Here is a 26945-nt window from a genome sequence, read left to right as displayed (position 1 = left end):
GAAAGATTACTTTAAAAATAAAAGCGGTTACTTTGTGTATGCTTGATCTTGTGTGATATGAACTGTGCCATTCCTATCTATGTTCTGACCATTTCCTCAATCTCCCAGGTGTGTTGTTTCCAATGATACCAAGTTTATGAATATCCTTATCTTATCATGCTCATTAAAATCAGTTACTTTAAGGTATGTCTATTTAGGTGGAAATGGACATTTCTGCCGTTACATTTAAGAGGTTAAGTCAATGAAACAGGAAAAGGAAGGGAAAGGTTTGGGGCCACTCTTGACTTGAATAGACTTGTGGAAAAGATCAGTTTCCAATACAGCTGGTCAAATATTAACCACCATTAGGTATTGTGCTTTGGAATGGGGACTTTGAACCAGTTAGTTTAGGTTGTTTGTGCTTTGGAATGGGGACTTTGAACCAGTTAGTTTAGGTTGTTTGTGCTTTGGAATGGGGACTTTGAACCAGTTAGTTTAGGTTGTTTGTGCTTTGGAATGGGGACTTTGAACCAGTTAGTTTAGGTTGTTTGTGCTTTGGAATGGGGACTTTGAACCAGTTAGTTTAGGTTGTTTGTGCTTTGGAATGGGGACTTTGAACCAGTTAGTTTAGGTTGTTTGTGCTTTGGAATGGGGACTTTGAACCAGTTAGTTTAGGTTGTTTGTGCTTTGGAATGGGGACTTTGAACCAGTTAGTTTAGGTTGTTTGTGCTTTGGAATGGGGACTTTGAACCAGTTAGTTTAGGTTGTTTGTGCTTTGGAATGGGGACTTTGAACCAGTTAGTTTAGGTTGTTTGTGCTTTGGAATGGGGACTTTGAACCAGTTAGTTTAGGTTGTTTGTGCTTTGGAATGGGGACTTTGAACCAGTTAGTTTAGGTTGTTTGTGCTTTGGAATGGGGACTTTGAACCAGTTAGTTCAGGTTGTTTGTGCTTTTGGATGGATATTACAGTAGCCATCTTTTGTTCTAAAATGTCAGGGTGACAATAAATGATGTATGAATTATATTGCCATACACATTTTAAAAACAGCAGCTGTTCATATAAAAGTACAACCAAATACAGTATATTGTAGGTCTTGCTTATGTTTAGTTCCTATAACTTACCAACCCTAGACTTTTATAATTGACTTTTTAACAACTAACTAAGTAGTGCCTTATTCTTGTGGTAGAAAGCAGACATTCTAACAGATTTAGTGTTGCAAAATTTCACTAGCTTTCCCAGAATTCCCATGTTTACCAGAAAGAGTTTTTTGAGGATTCCTTCTCATTCCCTCCTGATTCCGGAAATCTTCCAACCAGGATTTCTGGAAAACCTGGGAATTTTTGTAAAGTTACCAGAATTTTGCAAACGTAAGCAGAGCCAAGACAAGCTAATAAAAACAATTTCACTGCCAGGGAAACTATTCTTTGACTGTAGCAGAATCCTAGTAATGGGTTCAAGTGGAGTCATTTCCCTGGGCGGCTGAACCGACACGCTAATTTAGCTAAACTTATTCCTCATTCCTCCTTGCTCGGAAAACCACAGGGATTTCAAACGTCAGATCTCTCCTCCTTCCCCCAGCCGTTTGACTTGGTTTGATTCTGTCTTTGTGTTTGAGGGCAATTTCACACCTGAGTGTGAGATATGAGGGAGATAGGAGGAAGGTTACGCCCTAAAACGATGGTGTCTGTGTGTGTCGTGAGATGTCACTCGTTTGCCTTCATATAAAATGGGATCGCGCAGTGTGTTCTAGATTAAAGGGTAGTGAGATTCAGCTGGCTGGTGTGACTATGTGTGTGTGTGTGTGTGTTTCAAGTTTCAAATTATAGTGTCACGTGAACAAGTACAGTGAAATGTCTTTGTTGGTGAACTCTTTCCCAACAATGCAGTAATCAATATCAGTAGTACTATGAAGTAAAGTAGATAAAAAAATCACAAGTAAGTAAGTAAGCTATATACAGGGTCAGTGCCAATACCATCTTTACAACGTGAAGGTATTGTGTGTGTGTGTGTGTGTGTGTGTGTGTGTGTGTGTGTGTGTGTGTGTGGAGTCCTGTGAGTGTGCATAGAGTCAGTGCAAAAATAAAAGGGTAAATTCACATAGTCCTTGTAGCCATTTTGTTAGCGATTTAGCAGTCTAATGGCTTGGGGGTAGAAGCTGTTCAGGAGACTGTTGGTGTCAGACTTGGTGCACTGGTACCGTACAGCCAGTCAAGATGCTCTCAGTGGGGCAGCTGTAGAACTTTTTGAGGATTTAAGGGCCCATACCAAATATTTTCTACCTCCTGAGGGGAAAGAGGCGCAGTCACGTCTTCTTCATGACTGTGTGCATTTGTGTGGACCATTTTAAGTCCTGGAGTCATGCGTGGCCACGCAGTCATGGGTGAACAGGGAGTACAGGGGGGGACTAAGCACACACCTCTGCATAGAGAGATTGGGGTTTCACAAGGACAACTGAAGGGACAACTGTTTGCTCCGCTACAGAAGGGGAGTAGAGGAAGAGGGGAGGAGGAGGAGAGGAGGGGAGGAGAAGGGAGAGTCAAGGGGGGAGGAGAAAGGTGTGAAAGAAGACTAAGCATCATATACAATGACGGAGTAACACACACGCATGCTGAATGTAATGAATGTTGTAGTTGTGCCCCTGAAAGCATGTTCAACACGAGAACAACTCCGACCTTTACCACAGAGTGAGTGTCAGAGCTGGAGGCCTCATTCTGCTGTGGAGAGAAACAGGCTTAGAAAAACAGAGGGAGGGAGGGATTTATCCTTAAAGGAGTTAGACCATCTACATGACAGCCTGTCTCCCTGAGGAACATTTATTTCCTGAAACTTTATTTTATTCTAATTTAACCTGATTAGCATAATGCTCATATGTATTAGCTGGTCTGTTTGCAGACAGTGGACCTAACCTTGAAACCTCAAGCTTGTCAAGATTTTACATCAAGGATTTGTCCCAAGTGGCACCTTATTATTGTTTTAGTACCCTTGACCATAGGGCTCTGGTTAAAAGTAGTGCACTAAATAGGGAATAGGGTGCCATCTGGGTCCCATACCAATAGTGTGGTGAGTTGGACTCGAGCTGCAACACGGAATTCAAAATGGTAGCAGCACACTAACTATTTCTAAGTCTTCTATATGAAATAGGGGTTGATGAGAACGGCCCTTAGGGAACTTAGAGAGTTACCCGTGGGTGAACACTGAGCGAAATGTCATCGGGCTTTCCACACGACCCAATTACGTGTCCAGATCATGTAAGATTAGATTCCGTTAGGTTTTCATTTACAGCTAATTACAATCTCACACCAAGACAACTCGTTCATCCAAAATAGGGTTTTTGTAATTCATAATCATCTTTATTATAGACAGGCTAAATGTAGCACAATCTGGGTTCATATCAAATCGTCATTTCCCGGTTAATGCTTGTCAATAATCTGCTCAAATCCAAACTGACCCTAGTCCCTAGCCCCTAGTCCCTAGTCCCTAGCCCCTAGTCCCTAGTCCCTAGCCCCTAGTCCCTAGCCCCTAGCCCCTAGTCCCTAGCCCCTAGTCCCTAGCCCCTATGCACCGATGAACGTATCGGACAGGTTAAATCACATATCATGGTGATTGCCTTGCTTAATTTTGCCTTCTGATTGGCTAGGAGGTATATTCACCCTATTGCTCACACCTATCCATAGAATAGAGGAGAGGAGTTGAAATTCAGCCAAGCTTGGTTATTCTGTGGTGTCAGCTGAGGCACTTCATAACATGCAAGTCAGACAATCGTTTCACAAGTAATAAATGCACTTGCTAGAGACGTAAGTCATCATAACAGAACATAGAAATACTAGATCAACATAACCGTTTTGTGCTTAAGCTAATGGGCAGACAGCAGCCGCAAACAAGGATGATTTATGACTGGAAGAGGACAAGGCTGGGGATGATAGTTCATTGCTATGAGCCACAAGTTATTGGAGTGAGGTGCCTTCTCTACAGTTTGGTGGGCAGTGTAGTGTGTGTGTGTGTGTGTGTGTGTGTGTGTGTGTGTGTGTATAGACTGTAACAGATGACATTATTTCCCCACTACTTTGCAATACTGTTGCCTGACACATTTTCAGACATGACGCATGGATAAAGTTTCTCTGAGCCTTATTAGTCTATAAGCTGAAAAACACAGGCCCTGTTTCATGAGCAATACTATTATGTAGACAAAGTCATTGTTATTTTCCTTATAAAATGTACAAAACTTCAGATGTTTTGTAAGATCAATAAATTAACTGAAAAAGTCCTAAAGTACTAAATAGTCTTTCTCTTCATCATCATCCTGACCAGTATTGCCTAGTGTGTACAGGAAGCAGTTTACAGGGTGAAGGTGTAGACACAGACTGTAATGAGTCCAGATCATGGTTGATTGTCATCCAGTCCAGCGCTTCTCAAGTACTGACTGATACCAGACAATAGATGTGTTGACAGGCAGTGTTACTGTTTGGGACCATAACTCTCTTCTCCTCTCTTCTACTCTCCTCTCTGGTCAAGCTCTCCTCTCTTCTCCTTTCTTTTGTGCATGTGCGTGTTTACCCACGCTTGCGTTCATGTGCATGTCCCTGCGTGCCTGTGCGTCTGCACCCTCACAGATGTGGCTATATGTGTAACAGCACAGCTTGTTCCCCGCTAGTCATCCAGGTGCTGCTCCTCCCAGGTGGAGGTGGGTATAGCGCTGTAGGGGTCCATGATGACCCGGGCACAGCGGATGATCATGGCCACCAGGAGAAGGCAGAGGAAGGCCACACAGGCCAGCGTCATGCCCTGGTCCACGTCCACAAACTCTGGGTCGGGAGTGGCCCCCTCTTCCATGCCTGCTGCTGCTGCTGTCGTTGGGTCTCTATGTTGTCACTGTCCTCCGCCGCACACACACACACCTCTACCATCCTGAGAATGGTTCTGGAGGAGGGGGAGGAGGCGGGGGGGAAGGGAGGCGGCAGGAGGGGGAAAAGGGAGGCAGGATGGACAAAAGGGAGGAGGCAGGAGGGGGAAAAGGAAGGAGGCAGGAGGGGGAAAAGAAGGAGGCATTAGGGGTAAAAGGGAGGCAGGATGGACAAAAGGGAGGAGGCAGGAGGGGGGAACAGAAACAGACAGAACAGAGGGCAAAAAGTTGAATATGGTAAAGACATTCCCAACTACTTCTAGCCAGTCAGTAAGCTTTACGTTGTTTTGACAGTAAATGCTAACAGGAAGTTTCTGACTTAAGAACAGTACCTGATAAATAAACCACATCAAAATGACTGTTGATGTTTTATTCAAATCAAATTGTATTTGTCACATGCGCCGAATACAAACAGGTGTAGACCGTACAGTGAAATGCTTACAAGCGCTTAACCAACAATGCTGCAAAGAAACCACTACTAAAGGACATCAATAAGAAGATGAGACTTGGTTGGGCCAAGAAACACGAGCAATGGACATTAGACCGGTGGAAATTTGTCCTTTGGTCTGGAGTCCAAATTTTAGATTTTTGGTTCCAACCGACATGTCTTTGTGAGACGCGGTGTGGGTGAACGGATGATCTCTGCATGTGTATTTCCCACTGTAAAGCATGGAGGAGGAGGTGTTATGGTGTGGCAGTGCTTTGCTGGTAACACTGTCTGTGATTTATTTAGAGTTCAAGGCACACTTAACCAGCATGGCTACCACAGCATTCTGCAGTGATACGCCATCCCATCTGATTTGGGCTTAGTCCCACTATCATTTGTTTTTCAACAGGACAATGACCCAACCCACCTCCAGGCTGTGTAAGGGCTATTTTACCACGAAGGAGAGTGATGGAGTGCTGCATCAGATGACCTGGCCTCCACAAACCCCCGACCTCAACCAAATTGAGATGGTTTGGGATGAGTCGGACCGCAGAGTGAAGGAAAAGCAGCCAACAAGTGCTCAGCATATTTCCTTCAAAACTGTTGGAAAAGCATTCCAGGTGAAGCTGGTTGAGAGAATGCCAAGAGTGTGCAAAGCTGTCATCAAGGCAAAGGGTGGCTATTTGAAGAATCTCAAATATAAAATATATTTTGATTTGTTTAACACTTTTTTGGTTACTATATCCAATTTGTAAGTCGCTCTGGATAAGAGCGTCTGCTAAATGACGTAAATGTAATGTCATGTAAATATATGATTCTATATGTGTTATTTCATAGTTCTGATGTCTTCACTATTATTATACAATGTAGAACATAGTGAAAATAAAGAAAAACCTTTGAATGAGTAGGTGTTCTAAAACTTTTGACCGGTAATGTATATGGGCAATTGAACCTTGTTCTACAGCTGTTTATATGGTGTCCATATTAGGACAACCTCAGTCTCAGTAGGAGTTATTACATGGACACTGTAGTATACATTAATTCTACTAGCCAGAAAAAAACATTTAGAGTTACAGCTCCTTAATCATTACATGTCTTTTTAAGAAAAGAAATCCCACCACCAGAATGAGTGATACTGCCTTGCCAGTTTTACACAGGGGGATATACAGTATAGAATAGAGAGTGCAAAGTGAAATAATCAATTGTGGCTGTGTTCAAAGTTTCTGGAAATAACAGAGACGCTTAGTCGATATCTGGTGTTATGAAGGATTAGAGCATCCATCACTTTTAGTATCCAAGCAGAAAATACAAACTAACCAGGTCTCATGAAATTCTTCTCCGCAATTAATGCTGACCACCAGGCCCATTCACAACTGATAGATAAACAAACAAACAAATAAACAAACATCCTTATCGACAGTAATAAAGACAACACAATAACACTTTTAATAACGTCCTTTAATTAATCGTTTAGAGAAGTATTTGTTAATAGTCGGTTCAGCATCTAATAAATGGTGAACAGACTAATAGTTTATAAATGATTTATTAGAGGCGATTATTATAAAGTATTACTGAGTATTCAACACGTCTGTATGCTGTAGTGAAGGTCAGGATACAACTACACGGAAGCAAAATATGAACGCAACATTTAAAGTGTCCCATGTTTCATGAGCTGAAATAAAAGATTCCAGAAATGTTCCACACACACAAAAAGGTTATTTTTCTAAAATGTTGTACACAAATTTGTACACATCCCTGTTAGTGAGCCCATACCATAAGCCCATGAGCCCACCCTTTACCAAGATAATCCATCCAACTGACAGGTGTTGTAAGGAAGTCTGTGTGTAGCTGGTGTATAGGAGTCAGGCGCAGGACAGCAGATATGAGTAAATAAAACATATTTTACTCAACATATAATAAATGCAATACAAAAACAGAGCCCACAATAACGGACCTTCCTACATAGAAACAATCACTCACAAACAAACATGGGGGAACAGAGGGTTAAATAATGAACAGGTAATTGGGGGATTGAAAACAGGTGTGTAAGACAAAGACAAAACAAATGGAAAATGAAAAGTGGATCAGCGATGGCTAGAAGGCCGGTGACGTCGACCGCCGACCACCGAACGCCGAACGTCGCCCGAACAAGGAGAGGGACCGACTTCGGCGGAAGTCGTGACAGGTGTGGCATATCAAGAAGCTGATTAAACAGCTTGAGCATTACACAGGGCACACCTTGTGCTCGGGACAATAAAAGGACACTAAAATGTGCAGTTTTGTCACACAACACAATGCCACAGATGTCTCAAGTTTTGAGGTAGCATGCAATTGAAATGCTGACTGCAGGAATGTTCACCATAACTGTTGTCAGAGAATGTAATGTTAATTTCTCTACCATAAGCCGCCTCCATTGTCTTTTTAGAGCACTTGGAAGTACGTTCAACCGGCCTCACAACCGCATGTGTAATGTCAGCCCAGGACCTCCTCATCCGGATTCTTCACCTGCATCTGAGTCCAGCCACCCGGACAGCTGATGAATCTGTGGGTTTGCGCAACTGAATAATTTTTGCACACAGTCAGAAACAGCCTCGCGGAAGCTCCTCTCCGTGCTTGTTGTCCTTACTAGGGTCTTGACCTGACTTCAGTTTGGCGTCGTAACAGACTTCAGTGCGAAACTGCTCACCTTCGATGGCCACTGGCATGCTGGAGAAGTGCGCTCTTCCCGGATTAATCCCGGTTTCGACTGTGCTGGGCAGATGGCAGACAGTTTATATGGCGTTGTGTGGGCGAGAGGTTTGCTGACGTCAACTTTGTGAACAGAGTGCCCCATGGTGGCGCTGGGGTTATGGTATAGACAGGCATAAGCTACGGACAACGAACACAATTCCATTTTATCGATGGCAATTTGAATGCACAGAGATTCCGTGATGAGATCCTGAGGCCCATTGTCGTGCCATTCATCCAACGCCATCATCTCATTTTTCAGCATGATAATGCAAAGCCCCATGTCACAAGGATCTGTACACAATTCCTGGAAGCTGAAAATGTCTCAGTTTTTCCATGGCCTGCATACTCACCAGACATGTCACCCATTGAGCATGTTTTGGATGCTTTAGATCGACGTGTACGACAGCGTGTTCCAGTTCCCGCCAATATCCAGCAACTTCACACAGCCATTGAAGAGGAGTGGGTCAACATTCCGCAGGCTACAATCAACTGATCAACTCTATGCAAAGGAGATGTGTCACGCTGCATGAGGTAAATGGTGGTCACACCAGATACTTACTGGTTTTCTGATGCACGCCCCTACCTTTTTTTTGAAGGTATCTGTGACCAACAGATGCATATCTGTATTCCCAGTCATGTGAAATTGATAGATTAGGGCCTAATTAATTTATTTCAATTGACTGATTTCCTTATATTAACTGTAACTCAGTAAATCTTTGAAATTGTTGCATGTTGCGTTTATATTTTTGTTCAGTGTAAATATAAATTCATTACAGTGAATATTAAACTGTATAAAACACAGCATTCAACAAATAATGACTTGCCTGGCCAATGCAACATGTTTAAGTTTTTATATCGTTACTCCTTTAGTATTCTCATCATACAAAGACTATAAAACATGATTAAACTAAGACCAAGTGTTAAAAAAGTAACTTTGTGAAAAAGCAGGTTCTGAGTCATCCTGACCAGATGTCTATAAATCCATCTACTGCGGAAATTAGATAAGGAACGCAACCCTAAATTAAGCTATAAAGGAATTGAAAGACGCATAATGAAAGACAGAGGCCACATTTTCACCTCTGCTGTTCTTCACATACTTCGCAGCCTGTTGTTTGTACGTCCCTTTTTGTTATTTGCGTGTTTATCCTTTTTACAATGGGTTTTCTTCAGTTACTATCTTTAAAACATGAAGCTATTCTTACTTTGGCTCTATTGCTTCCATAATGTCATCCAATGTATTTGTCATGTTCAGTTTTTTTATAATATAAAAACATTGACATCCCAGACCTGTGTTATATTACTCCTCTTGTACAGTATATATACAGTCCTGTGTTATATTACTCCTCTAGTACAGTATATATACAGTCCTGTGTTATATTACTCCTCTAGTACAGTATATATACAGTCCTGTGTTATATTACTCCTCTAGTACAGTATATATACAGTCCTGTGTTATATTACTCCTCTAGTACAGTATATATACAGTCCTGTGTTATATTACTCCTCTAGTACAGTATATATACAGTCCTGTGTTATATTACTCCTCTAGTACAGTATATATACAGACCTGTGTTATATTACTCCTCTAGTACAGTATATATACAGTCCTGTGTTATATTACTCCTCTAGTACAGTATATATACAGACCTGTGATATATTGCTCCTCTAGTACAGTATATATACAGTCCTGTGTTATATTACTCCTCTAGTACAGTATATATACAGTCCTGTGTTATATTACTCCTCTAGTACAGTATATATACAGTCCTGTGTTATATTACTCCTCTAGTACAGTATATATACAGACCTGTGATATATTACTCCTCTAGTACAGTATATATACAGACCTGTGTTATATTACTCCTCTAGTACAGTATATGTACAGACCTGTGTTATATTACTCCTCAAGTACAGTATATATACAGACCTGTGTTATATTACTCCTCTAGTACAGTATATATACAGTCCTGTGTTATATTACTCCTCTAGTACAGTGTATATACAGACCTGTGTTATATTACTCCTCTAGTACAGTATATATACAGACCTGTGTTTTATTACTCCTCTAGTACAGTATATATACAGTAGCCTACAGTAGGTATTCATTTTGTTCAGTTATACAGGTGTAGGATCTTCATTTGATCACTCTTTTGCTGCTGAGACTTTTCCTGCACTGCAGAAAATTTAGATGAGCTTCGTGATTTACATAGATTCTCTGAAAACCCGCACTAACACATGGTTATATTAACAGTATCGCACTTTTCATGTAGTCTAATTTTGTCCAGCTAATAGCCTTTATGGAATAACTGTTCAAATCCTGTTGCTGCTGGATTATTTTGCTGCTACAATACTGGTCAAATGAAGCTCGTACACCTGTATATCAGTACTATTCAGCTTCTGAATAACACTATGTTGACACTGGGTGGGGTAAAGACAGGATAGTCTTTTAGTTATGGCAAACCCTCTGTATACTACACCTACTGCCAAGAGATCTAGTCCTTAATGCCACAGGAGATTGTGCTTGCCCTGTAAACGCCCTCTTCAATCACTGCTTTTAGTAACTCCCAAAGATGCATACATGTACAGTATGTGCTGCGTGTGCAAATTTGAGATTTATCATGAATAATAATGATACAGCAGTATCTGTTCATTCGGAAAGGGCTTTTCAGACCAACTAAACTACACTGAACTTACTAAAACACATTGATGTGTACTAAGAGCTTTGCAGCAAGAGAATCTACCTGTATCATGGTCTATGTGGTGAGCCAGTGAGCCGATCTGTCTGCAGTAAGAACTCAGTGTCTGTGCGTGTGTGTGTGCTTCTATGAGCAGTTAGAGCTCAGACTAACCCAGTCTGGGAGCAACAGTTAGGCTTCATCCCAAATTGCATCCTATTCCCTAAATAGTGCACTACTTTTGACCAGGGTCCATAGGGAGCCACTTTAGACCCAACCTCAGTGTTTTCAAATAGCAGCAGTGTTCCTGACTAACCCAGTCTGGTATAACAGCAGTGTTCCTGACTAACTCAGTCTGGTATAACAGCAGTGTTCCTGACTAACCCAGTCTGGTATAGCAGCAGTGTTCCTGACTAACCCAGTCTGGTATAACAGCAGTGTTCCTGACTAACCCAGTCTGGTATAACAGCAGTGTTCCTGACTAACTCAGTCTGGTATAGCAGCAGTGTTCCTGACTAACCCAGTCTGGTATAACAGCAGTGTTCCTGACTAACCCAGTCTGGTATAACAGCAGTGTTCCTGACTAACCCAGTCTGGTATAACAGCAGTGTTCCTGACTAACCCAGTCTGGTATAGCAGCAGTGTTCCTGACTAACCCAGTCTGGTATAACAGCAGTGTTCCTGACTAACTCAGTCTGGTATAGCAGCAGTGTTCCTGACTAACTCAGTCTGGTATAACAGCAGTGTTCCTGACTAACCCAGTCTGGTATAACAGCAGTGTTCCTGACTAACCCAGTCTGGTATAGCAGCAGTGTTCCTGACTAACCCAGTCTGGTATAGCAGGATGTTCCTTACTAACCCAGTCTGGTATAACAGCAGTGTTCCTGACTAACCCAGTCTGGTATAACAGCAGTGTTCCTGACTAACCCAGTCTGGTATAACAGCAGTGTTCCTGACTAACCCAGTCTGGTATAGCAGCAGTGTTCCTGACTAACCCAGTCTGGTATAACAGCAGTGTTCCTGACTAACCCAGTCTGGTATAACAGCAGTGTTCCTGACTAACCCAGTCTGGTATAACAGCAGTGTTCCTGACTAACCCAGTCTGGTATAACAGCAGTGTTCCTGACTAACCCAGTCTGGTATAGCAGGATGTTCCTTACTAACCCAGTCTGGAATAACAGCAGTGTTCCTGACTAACCCAGTCTGGTATAACAGCAGTGTTCCTGACTAACCCAGTCTGGTATAACAGCAGTGTTCCTGACTAACCCAGTCTGGTATAACAGCAGTGTTCCTGACTAACCCAGTCTGGTACAACAGCAGTGTTCCTGACTAACCCAGTCTGGTATAACAGCAGTGTTCCTGACTAACCCAGTCTGGTATAACAGCAGTGTTCCTGACTAACCCAGTCTGGTATAACAGCAGTGTTCCTGACTAACCCAGTCTGGTATAACAGCAGTGTTCCTGACTAACTCAGTCTGGTATAACAGCAGTGTTCCTGACTAACCCAGTCTGGTATAACAGCAGTGTTCCTGACTAACCCAGTCTGGTATAGCAGCAGTGTTCCTGAATAACCCAGTCTGGTATAGCAGCAGTGTTCCTGACTAACCCAGTCTGGTATAACAGCAGTGTTCCTGACTAACCCAGTCTGGTATAGCAGCAGTGTTCCTGACTAACCCAGTCTGGTATAACAGCAGTGTTCCTGACTAACCCAGTCTGGTATAGCAGCAGTGTTCCTGACTAACCCAGTCTGGTACAGCAGGATGTTCCTGACTAACCCAGTCTGGTATAACAGCAGTGTTCCTGACTAACCCAGTCTGGTATAACAGCAGTGTTCCTGACTAACCCAGTCTGGTATAACAGCAGTGTTCCTGACTAACCCAGTCTGGTATAGCAGGATGTTCCTGACTAACCCAGTCTGGTATAACAGCAGTGTTCCTGACTAACCCAGTCTGGTATAGCAGGATGTTCCTTACTAACCCAGTCTGGTATAACAGCAGTGTTCCTGACTAACCCAGTCTGGTATAGCAGGATGTTCCTGACTAACCCAGTCTGGTATAACAGCAGTGTTCCTGACTAACTCAGTCTGGTATAGCAGCAGTGTTCCTGACTAACCCAGTCTGGTATAACAGCAGTGTTCCTGACTAACTCAGTCTGGTATAGCAGCAGTGTTCCTGACTAACCCAGTCTGGTATAGCAGCAGTGTTCCTGACTAACCTAGTCTGGTATAACAGCAGTGTTCCTGACTAACCCAGTCTGGTATAACAGCAGTGTTCCTGACTAACCCAGTCTGGTATAACAGCAGTGTTCCTGACTAACCCAGTCTGGTATAGCAGCAGTGTTCCTGACTAACCCAGTCTGGTATAACAGCAGTGTTCCTGACTAACCCAGTCTGGTATAACAGCAGTGTTCCTGACTAACCCAGTCTGGTATAACAGCAGTGTTCCTGACTAACCTAGTCTGGTATAACAGCAGTGTTCCTGACTAACCCAGTCTGGTATAACAGCAGTGTTCCTGACTAACCCAGTCTGGTATAGCAGGATGTTCCTGACTAACCCAGTCTGGAATAACAGCAGTGTTCCTGACTAACCCAGTCTGGTATAACAGCAGTGTTCCTGACTAACCCAGTCTGGTATAGCAGCAGTGTTCCTGACTAACCCAGTCTGGTATAGCAGCAGTGTTCCTGACTAACCCAGTCTGGTATAACAGCAGTGCTCCTGACTAACCCAGTCTGGTATAACAGCAGTGTTCCTGACTAACCCAGTCTGGAATAACAGCAGTGTTCCTGACTAACCCAGTCTGGTATAACAGCAGTGTTCCTGACTAACCCAGTCTGGTATAACAGCAGTGTTCCTGACTAACCCAGTCTGGTATAACAGCAGTGCTCCTGACTAACCCAGTCTGGTATAACAGCAGGATGTTCCTACCTCAGGAGGTGAAGTGCAGTCTGGCTGACTAGAACTGACTTGCCTGATTGGACTGAAAGCCCAGGTCAGGCTGCACACTGAAACTCTCAATGGCTTTTACAGGAGACACCTGAGTAGCAGCAAGAGTTTCTCTTTCTGTCTTCCTCATTTCTTCACCTGTCTCTTTATCCAGGATGAATCACGTCCGGTCGTGATTGGGAGTCCCATAGGGCCGTCATTGTAAATAAGAATATGTTCTTAATTGACTTGGCTAGTTAAATAAATGTTAAATAAAAATAAATAAATAAACACATCCCTCTGTTGATTTATCAGTCTCTCTCCCATCTCTTTCTCTCTCTGTAATCTACAGACCTAAACCACATGTCAGTCTGTCTCAATGGCTTTAACACATACAGGCCTCCGCTGGTTGTTACAGTCCAACCCCTATTCAGACATTCAGACAGAGGCCTGTAGCAGTCCTTTACCCTTTAGCAGAAACTATCTTCTACTAGCAGACATTTTCCCTTGACAGGTGCACTGCACTGTGTGCCGTTGTGTACCGTACTGACCCAGCAGTTCTGTCCATCTGAGAGAGCGAGAGACAGAGCGACCGAGACCCGACCAGAGGGGAAAGGAGAAAATAATCAGCTTTAATAATGCATCTCTCCCTTTCCCATCTATCACATGGCTTTCAAAGAGCCTATTTGATTCTGTACCTGAGAGACCAAGGGAAAAGTTATGAGGGAAGCTGTATCAGCACCTTTGGGATTACCGTACATACATCACCCTAATAATAAGGAGTTTTCTTACACAGAAGAGTTCAGTTAACTTTTTTCTTGCTGTTGTTTGTCCTTATGAAAGGTTGGTTATTGCTCTCTCCATCTGTCTCTCTCTCTCTCTCCATCTATCTCACTCTCTCTCTCCATCTGTCTCTCTCTCTCTCTCCATCTTTCTCACTCTCTCTCTCCTCTCTCTCTCTCTCTTTCTCTCTCTCGCTCTCTCTCTCTCTACCCCCGACTGCCCCGCCCCACCTCTCTCTCTCTCTCTTTCGCTCTCTCTACCCCTGCCCCACCTCTCGCTCTACCCTCGGTCGCCCGCCCCACCTCTCTCTCTCTCTCTCTCGCTCTCTCTACCCCTGCCCCACATCTCTCTCTCTCTTTCTCTCTCTACCCCCCCCGCACGCCCGCCCGCCCCACCTCTCTCTCTCTCTCTCTCTCTCTTTCTCTCTACCCCCGCCCCACCTCTCGCTCTCTCTCTCACTCTCTCGCTCTCTCTACCCCTGCCCCACCTCTCTCTTTCTCTCTACCCCCGCCCCACCTCTCTCTCGCTCTCTCTCTCTCGCTCTCTCTACCCCTGCCCCACCTCTCTCTCTCTCTCTACCCCCACCCGCCCGCCCGCCCCACCTCTCTCTCTCTCTCTCTCTCTCTCTTTCTCTCTACCCCCACCCCACCTCTCTCTCTCTCTTTCTCTCTACCCCTGCCCCACCTCTCTCTCTCTCTCTTTCTCTCTACCCCCGCCCCACCTCTCTCTCGCTCTCTCTTTCTCTCTACCCCCGCCCCACCTCTCTCTCTCTCTACCCCCGCCCCACCTCTCTCTCTTTCTCTCTACCCCCACCCTACCTCTCTCTCGCTCTCTCTCTCTCGCTCTCTCTCTCTCTACCCCCGCCCCACCTCTCTCTCTTTCTCTCTACCCCCACCCTACCTCTCTCTCGCTCTCTCTCTCTCTCTCTCTATCCCTGCCCCACCTCTCTCTCTCTCTTTCTCTCTACCCCGCCCCACCTCTCTCTCTCTCTTTCTCTCTACCCCTGCCCCACCTCTCTCTCTCTCTCTCTTTCTCTCTACCCCTGCCCCACCTCTCTCTCTCTCTCTCTCTACCCCTGCCCCACCTCTCTCTCTTTCTCTCTCGCTCTCTCTTTCTCTCTACCCCCGCCCCACCTCTCTCTCTCTCTTTCTCTCTACCCCCCACCCCACCTCTCTCTCTTTCTCTCTCGCTCTCTCTTTCTCTCTATCCCTGCCCCACCTCTCTCTCTCTCTACCCCCACCTGCCCGCCCCACCTCTCTCTCTCTCTTTCTCTCTACCCCCGCCCCACCTCTCTCTCTCTCTTTCTCTCTACCCCCCACCCCACCTCTCTCTCTTTCTCTCTCGCTCTCTCTTTCTCTCTATCCCTGCCCCACCTCTCTCTCTCTCTACCCCCACCTGCCCACCCCACCTCTCTCTCTCTTTCTCTCTACCCCCACCCTACCTCTCTCTCTCTCTCTCTCTCTCTTTCTCTCTACCCCGCCCCACCTCTCTCTCACTCTCTCTCTCAAGGACTCATGCAACTGTAACCTTGGTAACTCCATTAGCAATTTAATGGAGAATTCCAGCTGACTCCGTCAACCAAAGCCTTTTCTGACAAAACAGCCTCCTTTCATCTTTGAATTAACTCAGCCAGCGCAGAGGCAACATGTACAACCATACAGCTTTGATATATCCATCTGTTTATGCAAATATACACAGACAGAGAGAAAGAGAGAGAGGGGGGTGAGACAGAGAGAGAGAGGGGAGAGGAAGAGAAATAGGGAGAGAAAAGATAGAGCCAGACCCATCAAACAACTCCTCCAGTTTGTCATTGTAAAGAGAAACACCCGACATTTCTGAATGATACAGGTTTCTTTTTTCCTTGAGTTCAGAGGTCATTTGGATGTATTGCCTGGCCTTTGAATGACTGTAATCTGATAGATTATATCAGAAAGTGTTTTGGAAGATATCTAAGTGGGGGAAAGATAAGACACAATATACTGAATATAGCTCAGTACAATTAATGATATTCTAAGGCACCCACCCCCACCCCCCTCTGTCTTCTCAGTGGAAACTGCCGCCACCTTCAGCATACAAATCAACCAGATTAGTGTGTTAGCCGAAGCAAAGTAGAATAAATGGAATGTGTTTTTAATGATAAAACAACCCACTTATTCCAGGTTTTCTCTAGCATGCAAATTTACTTGAAAAAAGACAACTCCAATTGTCTAAAGAGTGGGCGGGATTTATATTATTGTCATCAGCCTACAGCATACATACCGTACCTAAAGAAAAACTCTGGACCCTTGGTAAAGGCCATAACTACTATAGTAGAGTTTAACTCCATTAGATCATACAGTGATGACAAACTGTTGTCCCTAGGTACAGGCCATAACTACTATAGTAGAGTTTAACTCCATTAGATCATACAGTGATGACAAACTGTTGTCCCTAGGTAAAGGCCATAACTACTATAGTAGAGTTTAACTCCATTAGATCATACAGTGATGACAAACTGTTGTCCCTAGGTACAGGCTATAACTACTATAGTAGAGTTTAACTCCATTAGATCATACAGTGATGACAAACTGTTGTCCCTAGGTAAAGGCCATAACTACTATAGTAGAGTTTAACTCCATTAGATCATACAGTGATGACAAACTGTTGTCCCTAGGTACAGGCTATAACTACTATAGTAGAGTTTAACTCCATTAGATCATACAGTGACGACAAACTGTTGTCCCTAGGTACAGGCTATAACTACTATAGTAGAGTTTAACTCCATTAGATCATACAGTGATGACAAACTGTTGTCCCTAGGTACAGGCTATAACTACTATAGTAGAGTTTAACTCCATTAGATCATACAGGGATGACAAACTGTTGTCCCTAGGTACAGGCTATAACTACTATAGTAGTTATAACTTAGGCTATAACTAAGGCCCAGAGTTTAAAAAAAACTAAACAAACAAAAACCTCCTGGCCCCAAGCATACAGCAGCCAGATAGAAGAGCCAGAGTCAGAGCCAGAGCCAGAGCCAGAGCCAGAGCCAGAGCCAGAGCCAGAGTCAGAGCCAGAGTCAGAGCCAGAGCCAGAGTCAGAGCCAGTCAGAGCCAGAGTCAGAGCCAGAGTCAGAGCCAGAGCCAGAGTCAGAGTCAGAGTCAGAGCCAGAGCCAGAGTCAGACCCAGAGTCAGAGTCAGAGCCAGTCAGAGCCAGAGTCAGAGCCAGAGTCAGAGCCAGAGTCAGAGCCAGAGCCAGAGTCAGACCCAGAGTCAGAGCCAGTCAGAGCCAGAGTCAGAGCCAGAGTCAGACCCAGAGTCAGAGCCAGAGTCAGAGCCAGAGTCAGAGCCAGAGTCAGACCCAGAGTCAGAGCCAGTCAGAGCCAGAGTCAGAGCCAGAGCCAGAGTCAGAGCCAGAGCCAGTCAGAGCCAGAGTCAGAGCCAGAGCCAGAGTCAGAGCCAGAGCCAGTCAGAGCCAGAGTCAGAGCCAGAGCCAGTCAGAGCCAGAGCCAGAGTCAGAGCCAGAGCCAGAGCCAGTCAGAGCCAGAGTCAGAGCCAGAGCCAGCCAGAGTCAGAGTCAGAGTCAGAGCCAGTCAGAGCCAGAGTCAGAGCCAGAGCCAGTCAGAGTCAGAGCCAGAGCCAGAGCCAGAGCCAGAGCCAGAGCCAGAGCCAGAGTCAGAGCCAGAGTCAGAGCCAGAGCCAGAGTCAGAGCCAGTCAGAGCCAGAGTCAGAGCCAGAGTCAGAGCCAGAGCCAGAGTCAGAGTCAGAGTCAGAGCCAGAGCCAGAGTCAGACCCAGAGTCAGAGTCAGAGCCAGTCAGAGCCAGAGTCAGAGCCAGAGTCAGAGCCAGAGTCAGAGCCAGAGCTAGAGTCATACCCAGAGTCAGAGCCAGTCAGAGCCAGAGTCAGAGCCAGAGTCAGACCCAGAGTCAGAGCCAGAGTCAGAGCCAGAGTCAGAGCCAGAGTCAGACCCAGAGTCAGAGCCAGTCAGAGCCAGAGTCAGAGCCAGAGCCAGAGCCAGAGTCAGAGCCAGAGCCAGTCAGAGCCAGAGTCAGAGCCAGAGCCAGAGTCAGAGCCAGAGCCAGTCAGAGCCAGAGTCAGAGCCAGAGCCAGTCAGAGCCAGAGCCAGAGTCAGAGCCAGAGCCAGAGCCAGTCAGAGCCAGAGTCAGAGCCAGAGCCAGCCAGAGTCAGAGTCAGAGTCAGAGCCAGTCAGAGCCAGAGTCAGAGCCAGAGCCAGTCAGAGTCAGAGCCAGAGCCAGTCAGAGCCAGAGTTAGAGCCAGTCAGAGCCAGAGTCAGAGCCAGAGTCAGAGCCAGAGCCAGAGTCAGAGCCAGAGCCAGAGCCAGTCAGAGCCAGAGTCAGAGCCAGAGCCAGTCAGAGCCAGAGTCAGAGCCAGAGCCAGAGTCAGAGCCAGAGCCAGTCAGAGCCAGAGTCAGAGCCAGAGCCAGTCAGAGCCAGTCAGAGCCAGAGTCAGAGCCAGAGTCAGAGCCAGAGCCAGAGCCAGTCAGAGCCAGAGTCAGAGCCAGAGCCAGTCAGAGCCAGAGCCAGTCAGAGCCAGAGCCAGTCAGAGCCAGAGCCAGTCAGAGCCAGAGCCAGTCAGAGCCAGTCAGAGCCAGAGCCAGTCAGAGCCAGAGCCAGAGCCAGTCAGAGCCAGAGCCAGTCAGAGCCAGAGCCAGTCAGAGCCAGAGCCAGTCAGAGCCAGAGCCAGAGCCAGAGCCAGTCAGAGCCCAGTCTTACATCAAGTGCATTGGTGTCTTTCTAACAGCACACAGGGATTAATGATAATGACTCCTATATCAGCGGCTAATTACAATGGTGAATAGGCTTCATTATGCAGTGTTTCTGCTTAAACCACTAGGCAGGGCCATATGGGCACCTATCCATTAGTAAGTAAACACACACACACACAAATGCATGTGCACGCATGCGCACACAGGCATGCACACACATTCAGACACACACACTTACCATCTCACCATCTCTCACTGTACCTTGCATTGGAGGTGTATGTATTTATACATGAGGGGGTCTGGGAAGCATTACCCCCATACAGAGAGACGAGAGGGAGAAGTGGAGAGAAGGAGGGAGTGGGGGAGACAGAGAAGGATAGAGAAAGAGAGAGACGCACAGAGAGACACAGAGACACACAGAGAGAGACAGAGAGAGAGAGAGAGAGACAGAGAAAGACAGAGAGAGAGATACAGAGAGAGACACACAGAGAGACACACAGAGAGAGACACAGAGAGAGACACAGAGAGAGACAGAGTGGTAGAGATGGAAAGCAGAAGAGACAGAGAGAGACAGTGCTCTGTGGAAGTAAATAAATGGCTTGTGTCTGCATTATTTCAGCTGGACAACAGTTTGACACAAACAACCTCTCATAATGATCTGCTATGATTAACCTGTCTGGTTACGAGAATATGCATATTATTAGTAGATTTGGATAGAAACCACTCTGAAGTTTCTAAAACTGTTTGAATGAGTATAACAGAACTCATATGGCAGGCAAAAACCTGAGAAAATTCCAAGCAGGAAGTGGCCTGTCTGCGAATTTGTAGTTCTCCTTTTGCTTCTCTATCGAAACTACAGTGCCTGTGGGGTTATGTAGCACTTTCTAAGGCTTCCATTGGCTCTCTAAAGCGTTCAGAAAGCAGATTGAGGCGTCTCCTGTCTCTGGGCAGAGTACAGGAGCACAGTTTGTCAGTGGACTGCCTGGTGACTAAGAGATTGGAAATGCGCGTTCACAAGACCTCGCCATTTTTTCTCTTCCTTTTTGAATGAATACAGCATTGTCCGGTTGGAATATTATCGTTATTTTACGAGAAAAATACCATAAAAATTGATTTTAAACAGCGTTTGACATGCTTCTAAGTACGGTAATGGAACATTTTGAAATTTTTGGTCTCGAAATGCGCTCGCGCGTTTCCCTTTGGATAGTGACCTGAACGCACGAACAAAACGGAGGTATTTGGACATAACTATGGATTATTTGGAACAAAAACTACATTTCTTCTGGAAGTAGCAGTCCTGGGAGTGCATTCTGACGAAGATCAGCAAACGTAATACAATATTTCTAATAGTAATTCTGAGCTTAGTGAGCCCCAAAGTTGGCGGGTGTCTGAATAGCTAGCCGTGATGGCTGAGCTATGTACTCAGAATATTGCAAAATGTGCTTTCGCCGAAAAGCTATTTTAAAATCTGACATAGCGATTGCATAAATGAGTTCTGTATCTATAATTCTTAAAATAATTGTTATGTATTTTGTCAACGTTTATGATGAGTAATTTTGTAAATTCACCGGAAGTTTTGGGTGGGAATGCTAGTTCTGAACATCACATGCTAATGTAAAAAGCTGTTTTTTTATATAAATATGAACTTGATTGAACAAAACATGCATGTATTGTATGACATAATGTCCTAGGAGTGTCATCTGATGAAGATCATCAAAGGTTAGTGCTTCATTTAGCTGTGTTTTGGGTTTATGTGACATATATGCTTGCATGGAAAATGGCTGTGTGATTGTTTTTGGCAGGGTACTCTCCTAACATAATCTAATGTTTTGCTTTCGCTGTAAAGCCTTTTTTGAAATCGGACAATGTGGTTAGATTAACGAGAGTCTTGTCTTTAAAATGGTGTAAAATAGTCGTATGGTTGAAAAATTGAAATTATTGCATTTTTGAGGTATTTGTATTTCGCGCCACGTTCTTCCATTGGATATTGGTGAGGCGTTCCGCTAGCAGAACGTCTAGATGCAAGAGGTTTTAACAAGCTGCAATCATGGGAAGAGCATAAATTAATCCCCAGTCAGTCTTTCACACACACACACACACACACACACACACACACACACACACACACACACACACACACACACACACACACACACACACACACACTGATAACCTCTCCCCTGTGTGAGCCCTGGGTAGAAGTGTCAATCAGGGATAAGAAGGCAGGAGAGAAATGGCAACCTATTCCTTACTGGCCCTGCTCAACAGTAGTGTACTATATAGGGAATATTCTATGGGCCCTGCTCAACAGTAGTGTACTATATAGGGAATATTATATGGGCCCTGCTCAACAGTAGTGTACTATATAGGGAATATTCTATGGGCCCTGCTCAACAGTAGTGTACTATATAGGGAATATTCTATGGGCCCTGCTCAACAGTAGTGTACTATATAGGGAATATTCTATGGGCCCTGCTCAACAGTAGTGTACTTTATAGGGAATAGTCTATTGGCCATGCTCAACAGTAGTGTACTATATAGGGAATAGACTATAGGCCCTGCACAACAGTAGTGTACTATGTAGGGAACAGTGTGCCATTCGAGACGCAGTCAGAGGCTGATTTAGAGGAAGAGTTTAATTGGTTAAGCTATTTGCTGTATTTATGTCCTACGGCAGAGTTCATTCCATCCTACCATGCAGAAAAATAACACATAAAATTAAGTTTTACGTCTTTCCTTAATCTAGTAAACATGAATGTAATGCCTAGTCACTCAGTCACCGCTATAAAGCAGGCTTTGTTGGCAGTTAGACACAACTACAGTGTTTTCCTCTATGATTTTGTGTTTTCGTCTATGGATCTTTTTGAGTGAAGGAAGAAATTGCTTTGAATGTCTGCGCAAGATGGATAACGGCATTCATATGACTGTCAGCCGTGAATGAGTTCTATTGTGAGTTTGTTTCCACAGTGCATGTTTGGTTGAATTGTTTAGCAAAGCCTTAATCTCTGTGTCTTGTATGGTGTTGTCTGGTGTGGTGTAGGGGTTAAAGAGTCTAGCTGCTGACTCTATTCATCCTTACCCATCTGCCACAGGAGAGGGAGGGGAAGAGTGGGTAAAGGGAGAGAGAGACAGAGTAACACTTGAGAGATAGAGGGAAGGAGAGGGAATGGCCGTGCAGAGAGGGGTGGGAGAGGGAGAGAAAGAGAGGGAGAAAGAGAGAGAGGGAGAAAGAGAGAGAGGGAGAAAGAGAGGGAAGGAGAGAGGGAGAAAGAGAGGGAAGAAGAGAGGGAGAGAAAGAGAGGGAAGGAGAGGGGGAGAAAGAGAGGGAAGGTGAGAGGGACAGAAAGAGAGGGAAGGAGAGAGGGACATAAAGAGAGGGAAGGAGAGAGGGAGAATGAGAGGGAAGGAGAGATGGAGAAAGAGAGGGAAGGAGAGAGGGAGAGAGGGAGTGAAAGAGAGGGAAGGAGAGAGGGAGAAATAGAGGGAAGGAGAGAGGGAGAAAGAGAAGGAAGGAGAGAGGGAGAAAGAGAAGGAAGGAGAGAGGGAGAAAGAGAGGGAACGAGAGAGGGAAGGAGAAAGGGGGAGAGAGAGAGAAAGAGAGGGAAGGAGAGAGGGAGACATCAAGAAAGAGGAATAGATACAGGTATAACCAGAAGGGAGAGAGAGAAATAAACAGAAAGAGGAAGAAGAAAGAGAGGAGAGAAAGAGAGAGAAAACAAGAGAGAAGGGGGGGTCGAAAGAGAGCAAAAGACAGAGGGTGAAAGAGAGTGTAAGGGTGAAAGAGAGAAAGAGACCAGGGAGAGAGGGATGAAAAGACACAGAGAAACAATGCATCTGTTCTGTCCACTGACTCCTCTGTCTGATCTGTTCTGTGTTCATGTTCACTGACTCCTCTGTCTGAACAACAGGACCAGATGGAGGACAGAGATCCTTCAGCAACTCTTTCTGTTTCTTTCACTTCTTCTCTTGGATTTTCAGTCCAAGAACCACACAGAGAGCCTTTCTCTCTCTCTCTCTCTCAACTAAATTTCAAATTCAATGTAAGGGCTTTATTGGCATGGGAAACATATGTTAACATTGCCAAAGCAAGTGAAGTAGATAATAAATCTCTCTCTCTAAACTTGCTATATATTTTCCAATGCATTGTTTAAACGTATCTTCATAAAGGTCTATTTGTAAATTCTGTGTGGAATTAAATAAAATAATATATATCCTAAAAAGTGAAGTGTCAGTGGTTACGCTTTTTGGTGGTCAGTCACCAACAAAATAAGACCTTTTGCGTTCAGTGAGGTGTTAAAGTTTGTGTGTTTGTTTGCCCATTTCCTTTGATTCCCGTAAATGGAAGGTAATAAAACGATAAACCACCCCCTGAGAAAACAGACCCTCTCTCTCTCTCTCTCTCTCTCTCTCTCTCTCTCTCTCTCTCTCAATTCAATTTTAATTCTAAGGGCTACTGGCATGGGAAACTTATGTTTCCCATGCCAGTGAAATAGATAATAAACGAAAGTGAAATAATAAATAAAAAATGAACAGTAAACCGTTTCAGAGGAATAGAGACACTTCAAATGTCATGTTATGGCTATATACAGTGTTATAACTATGTGCAAATAGTTTAAGTAAAATAAATTAACATAAATATGGGTTGTATTTACAAATCTCTCTCTCAGAAGACACATTTTAGTTGAATGCATTGTTGTACAACTGACTACGTATCCCCCTTTCCATTCCCTTTTCCCTCTCTGTCTCTCACACACACACTCTCTCTCTCTCTCTGACTCATCTTTTCTACCTCTCCTCTCTGTCTTTATCTCTCTCCCTCTTTCTTGAATTCCCCTCTCTGTTTACTCTTCACGCCAGGACAGCATCCCTCTCTCCTTAAGTTTGAATAAAACATTTTAAAAAAGAAGTAAAAGAGCTGGAGGGGTGAAAACGACAAAAGTCTGTCTCCTTATTCCCACAGACAGTGTTACAGTAGAATGATGCTTGGGGCCAGATGGAACTCGATAATAGTTCAGGGAAAGGCCTGGCACTTTGATTCCACACAATACTGTTCCACATAACCCCTCGCTGGAGTCGCTAGCTAACAAATTAAAGCTAACCGCTGAGGTGGCATGTTTTTTGGGGGGGTGGGTGGTAAAGGAAACTAAAACACCATAAATCTATGTCCCTGTTTGTTGTGGCCTTGACAGGACCAATGATTTCCCCCTGGGTCCCTGATTGTCCGCTAAGGACTCTTTAGGATTTTCCTGCCCCAGCAAGGTGACCCCAAACCTGGGTAGGATTTCACCTGGAACCACCCTGCTGGTTCTACACAAAAGAGACCTCTTGGGTAGATCTTTTATGCCCCAATAAGAGTTTGTTGCCTATACATTAATGTCAACTTTAAAGCAGCGGGTGGCTGGGTGATAAACTGCTGGGTTTAGACGAACGGTGGCGATTCAACATGTAGAATCGTCAGGAAAGGAATAGAAAATGACGGCCGACGTTCTGTGGTCAGAGGTGACAAGACGGCCACCGTCTTCTTTCAGCCGTTCAGTGTTGTTATTCCCTCCGCAAGGCATTCAAACAAGCGAAATGTCGGTATAGGGACAAAGTGGAGTCGCAATTCAACGGCTCAGACACGAGACATATGTGGCAGGGTCTACAGGCAATTACGGACTACAAAAAGAAAACCAGCCATGTCACGGACACCGATTTCTTGCTTCCAGACAAACTAAACACCTTTGCCCGCTTTGAGGATAATACAGTACCACCAATGCACCCCGCTACCAAGGACTGCAGGCCCCCCCCATCCTTCTCCGTGGCCGACGTGAGTAAGACATTTAAACGTATTAACCCTCGCAAGGCTAGGATCATATCACCTCCACCCTACCTGATACCCTAGACCAACTTCAATTTGCTTACCACCCCAATAGGTCCACAGAAGATGCAATCACCATCACACTGCACACTGCCCTATCCCATCTGGACAAAAGTAATACCTATGTAAGAATGCTGTTCATTGACTACAGCTCAGCATTCAACACCATAGTTCCCTCAAAGCTCATTATTAAGCTTGAGACACTGGGTCTTAACCCCGCCCTGTGAAACTGGGTCCTGGACTTTCTGACGGGCCTGCCCGCAGGTGGTGAAGGTAGGAAACAACATCTCCACTTCGCTGATCTTCAACACCGGGGCCCCACAAGAGTGCATGCTCAGCCCCCTCCTCTACTCCCTGTTCACCCATGACTGCGTGGCCATGCATGCCTCCAACTCAATCATCAAGTTTGCAGACGACAACAGTAGTGGGCTTGAATACCAACAGCAACGAGACAGCCTACAGGGAGGAGGTGAGGGCACTCGGAGTGTGGTGTCAGGAAAACAACCTCTCACTCAACGTCAACAAAATAAAGGAGATTGTGGACTTCAGGAAACAGCAGAGGGAGCACCCCCCTATCCACATCGATGGGACAGCAGTGGAGACGATGGAAAATGTTAAGTTCCCGAGCCACTGCCTGTCCACCCCGCTTCCATCCAGAAGGGGAGGTCAGTGCAGGTGCATGAAAGCTGGGAACGAGAGACTGAAAAACAGCTTCTATCTCAAGGCCATCAGACCATTAAACAGCCATCAGTAACACAGAGAAGCTGCTGCCTACATACAGACTCGAAATCATTGGTCACTCTAATAAATGGATCACTAGTCTCTTTATTAATGCCACTTTAATAATGTTTACATATCTAACATTACTCATCTCATATGTATATACTGTATTCTATTGTATCTTGCCTATGCTGCTCGGTCATCGCTTATCCATATATTTACATGTACATATTCTTATTCCATCCCTTTAGATTTATGTGTATTGGGTAATTAGTGTGTAATTGTTAGATTACTTGTTAGATATTACTGCACTGTCGGAACTAGAAGCACAACCATTTTGCTACACTCGCATTAACATCTGCTAACCATGTGTATGTGACCAATAAAATTTGATTTGATTTGATTTACATACAGACACACACAGATAGACACACTGACTGTTAACCACACTAAAAAACTATTCCACACTACAGCAAAGTAAACAAAATCAAACACTTTCCAAAACAAACCACAGAACAACAGAGCACAGCTAATAGTAATTTAAAGGAAATGTAATGTTGACAGTAAATAGCCACGGAAGTATCAGTATCTCCTAACTAGCTACAGAATAACTATAGCAGTGGAAGTATCAGTATCTCCTAACTAGCTACAGAATAACTATAGCAGTGGAAGTATCAGTATCTCCTAACTAGCTACAGAATAACTATAACAACGGAAGTATCAGTATCTCCTAACTAGCTACAGAATAACTATAGCAGTGGAAGTATACAGTATCTCCTAACTAGCTACAGAATAACTATAGCAACGGAAGTATACAGTATCTCCTAACTAGCTACAGAATAACTATAGCAACGGAAGTATACAGTATCTCCTAACTAGCTACAAAATAACTATAGCAGTGGAAGTATACAGTATCTCCTAACTAGCTACAGAATAACTATAGCAACGGAAGTATACAGTATCTCCTAACTAGCTACAGAATAACTATAGCAACGGAAGTATACAGTATCTCCTAACTAGCTACAGAATAACTATAACAACGGAAGTATCAGTATCTCCTAACTAGCTACAGAATAACTATAGCAGTGGAAGTATCAGTATCTCCTAACTAGCTACAGAATAAATATAGCAACGGAAGTATACAGTATCTCCTAACTAGCTACAGAATAACTATAGCAACGGAAGTATCAGTATCTCCTAACTAGCTACAGAATAACTATAGCAACGGAAGTATCAGTATCTC

At 44.4% G+C, this 26945-nt stretch overlaps 1 protein-coding gene across 1 annotated transcript in view; it reads right to left on the bottom strand.

The window, feature by feature from the left end:
- Positions 1-4484: 4484 nt before the first annotated feature.
- LOC115203450 (cortexin domain-containing 1-like) overlaps positions 4485-26945 on the bottom strand; it is a 33540-nt gene continuing 11079 nt past the window's right edge. Inside the window, exon 2 of the mRNA XM_029768137.1 lies at positions 4485-4897. Coding sequence (XP_029623997.1) covers positions 4628-4810 — 183 coding nt within the window. The 5' untranslated portion in view covers positions 4811-4897 and the 3' untranslated portion in view covers positions 4485-4627. The remainder of the gene's footprint in view (positions 4898-26945) is intronic.

The sequence above is a fragment of the Salmo trutta genome, chromosome 12 (genome assembly GCF_901001165.1).
Source record: "Salmo trutta chromosome 12, fSalTru1.1, whole genome shotgun sequence".
Taxonomy (NCBI): domain Eukaryota; kingdom Metazoa; phylum Chordata; class Actinopteri; order Salmoniformes; family Salmonidae; genus Salmo; species Salmo trutta.
This window is presented reverse-complemented; position numbering and strand designations above follow the sequence as displayed.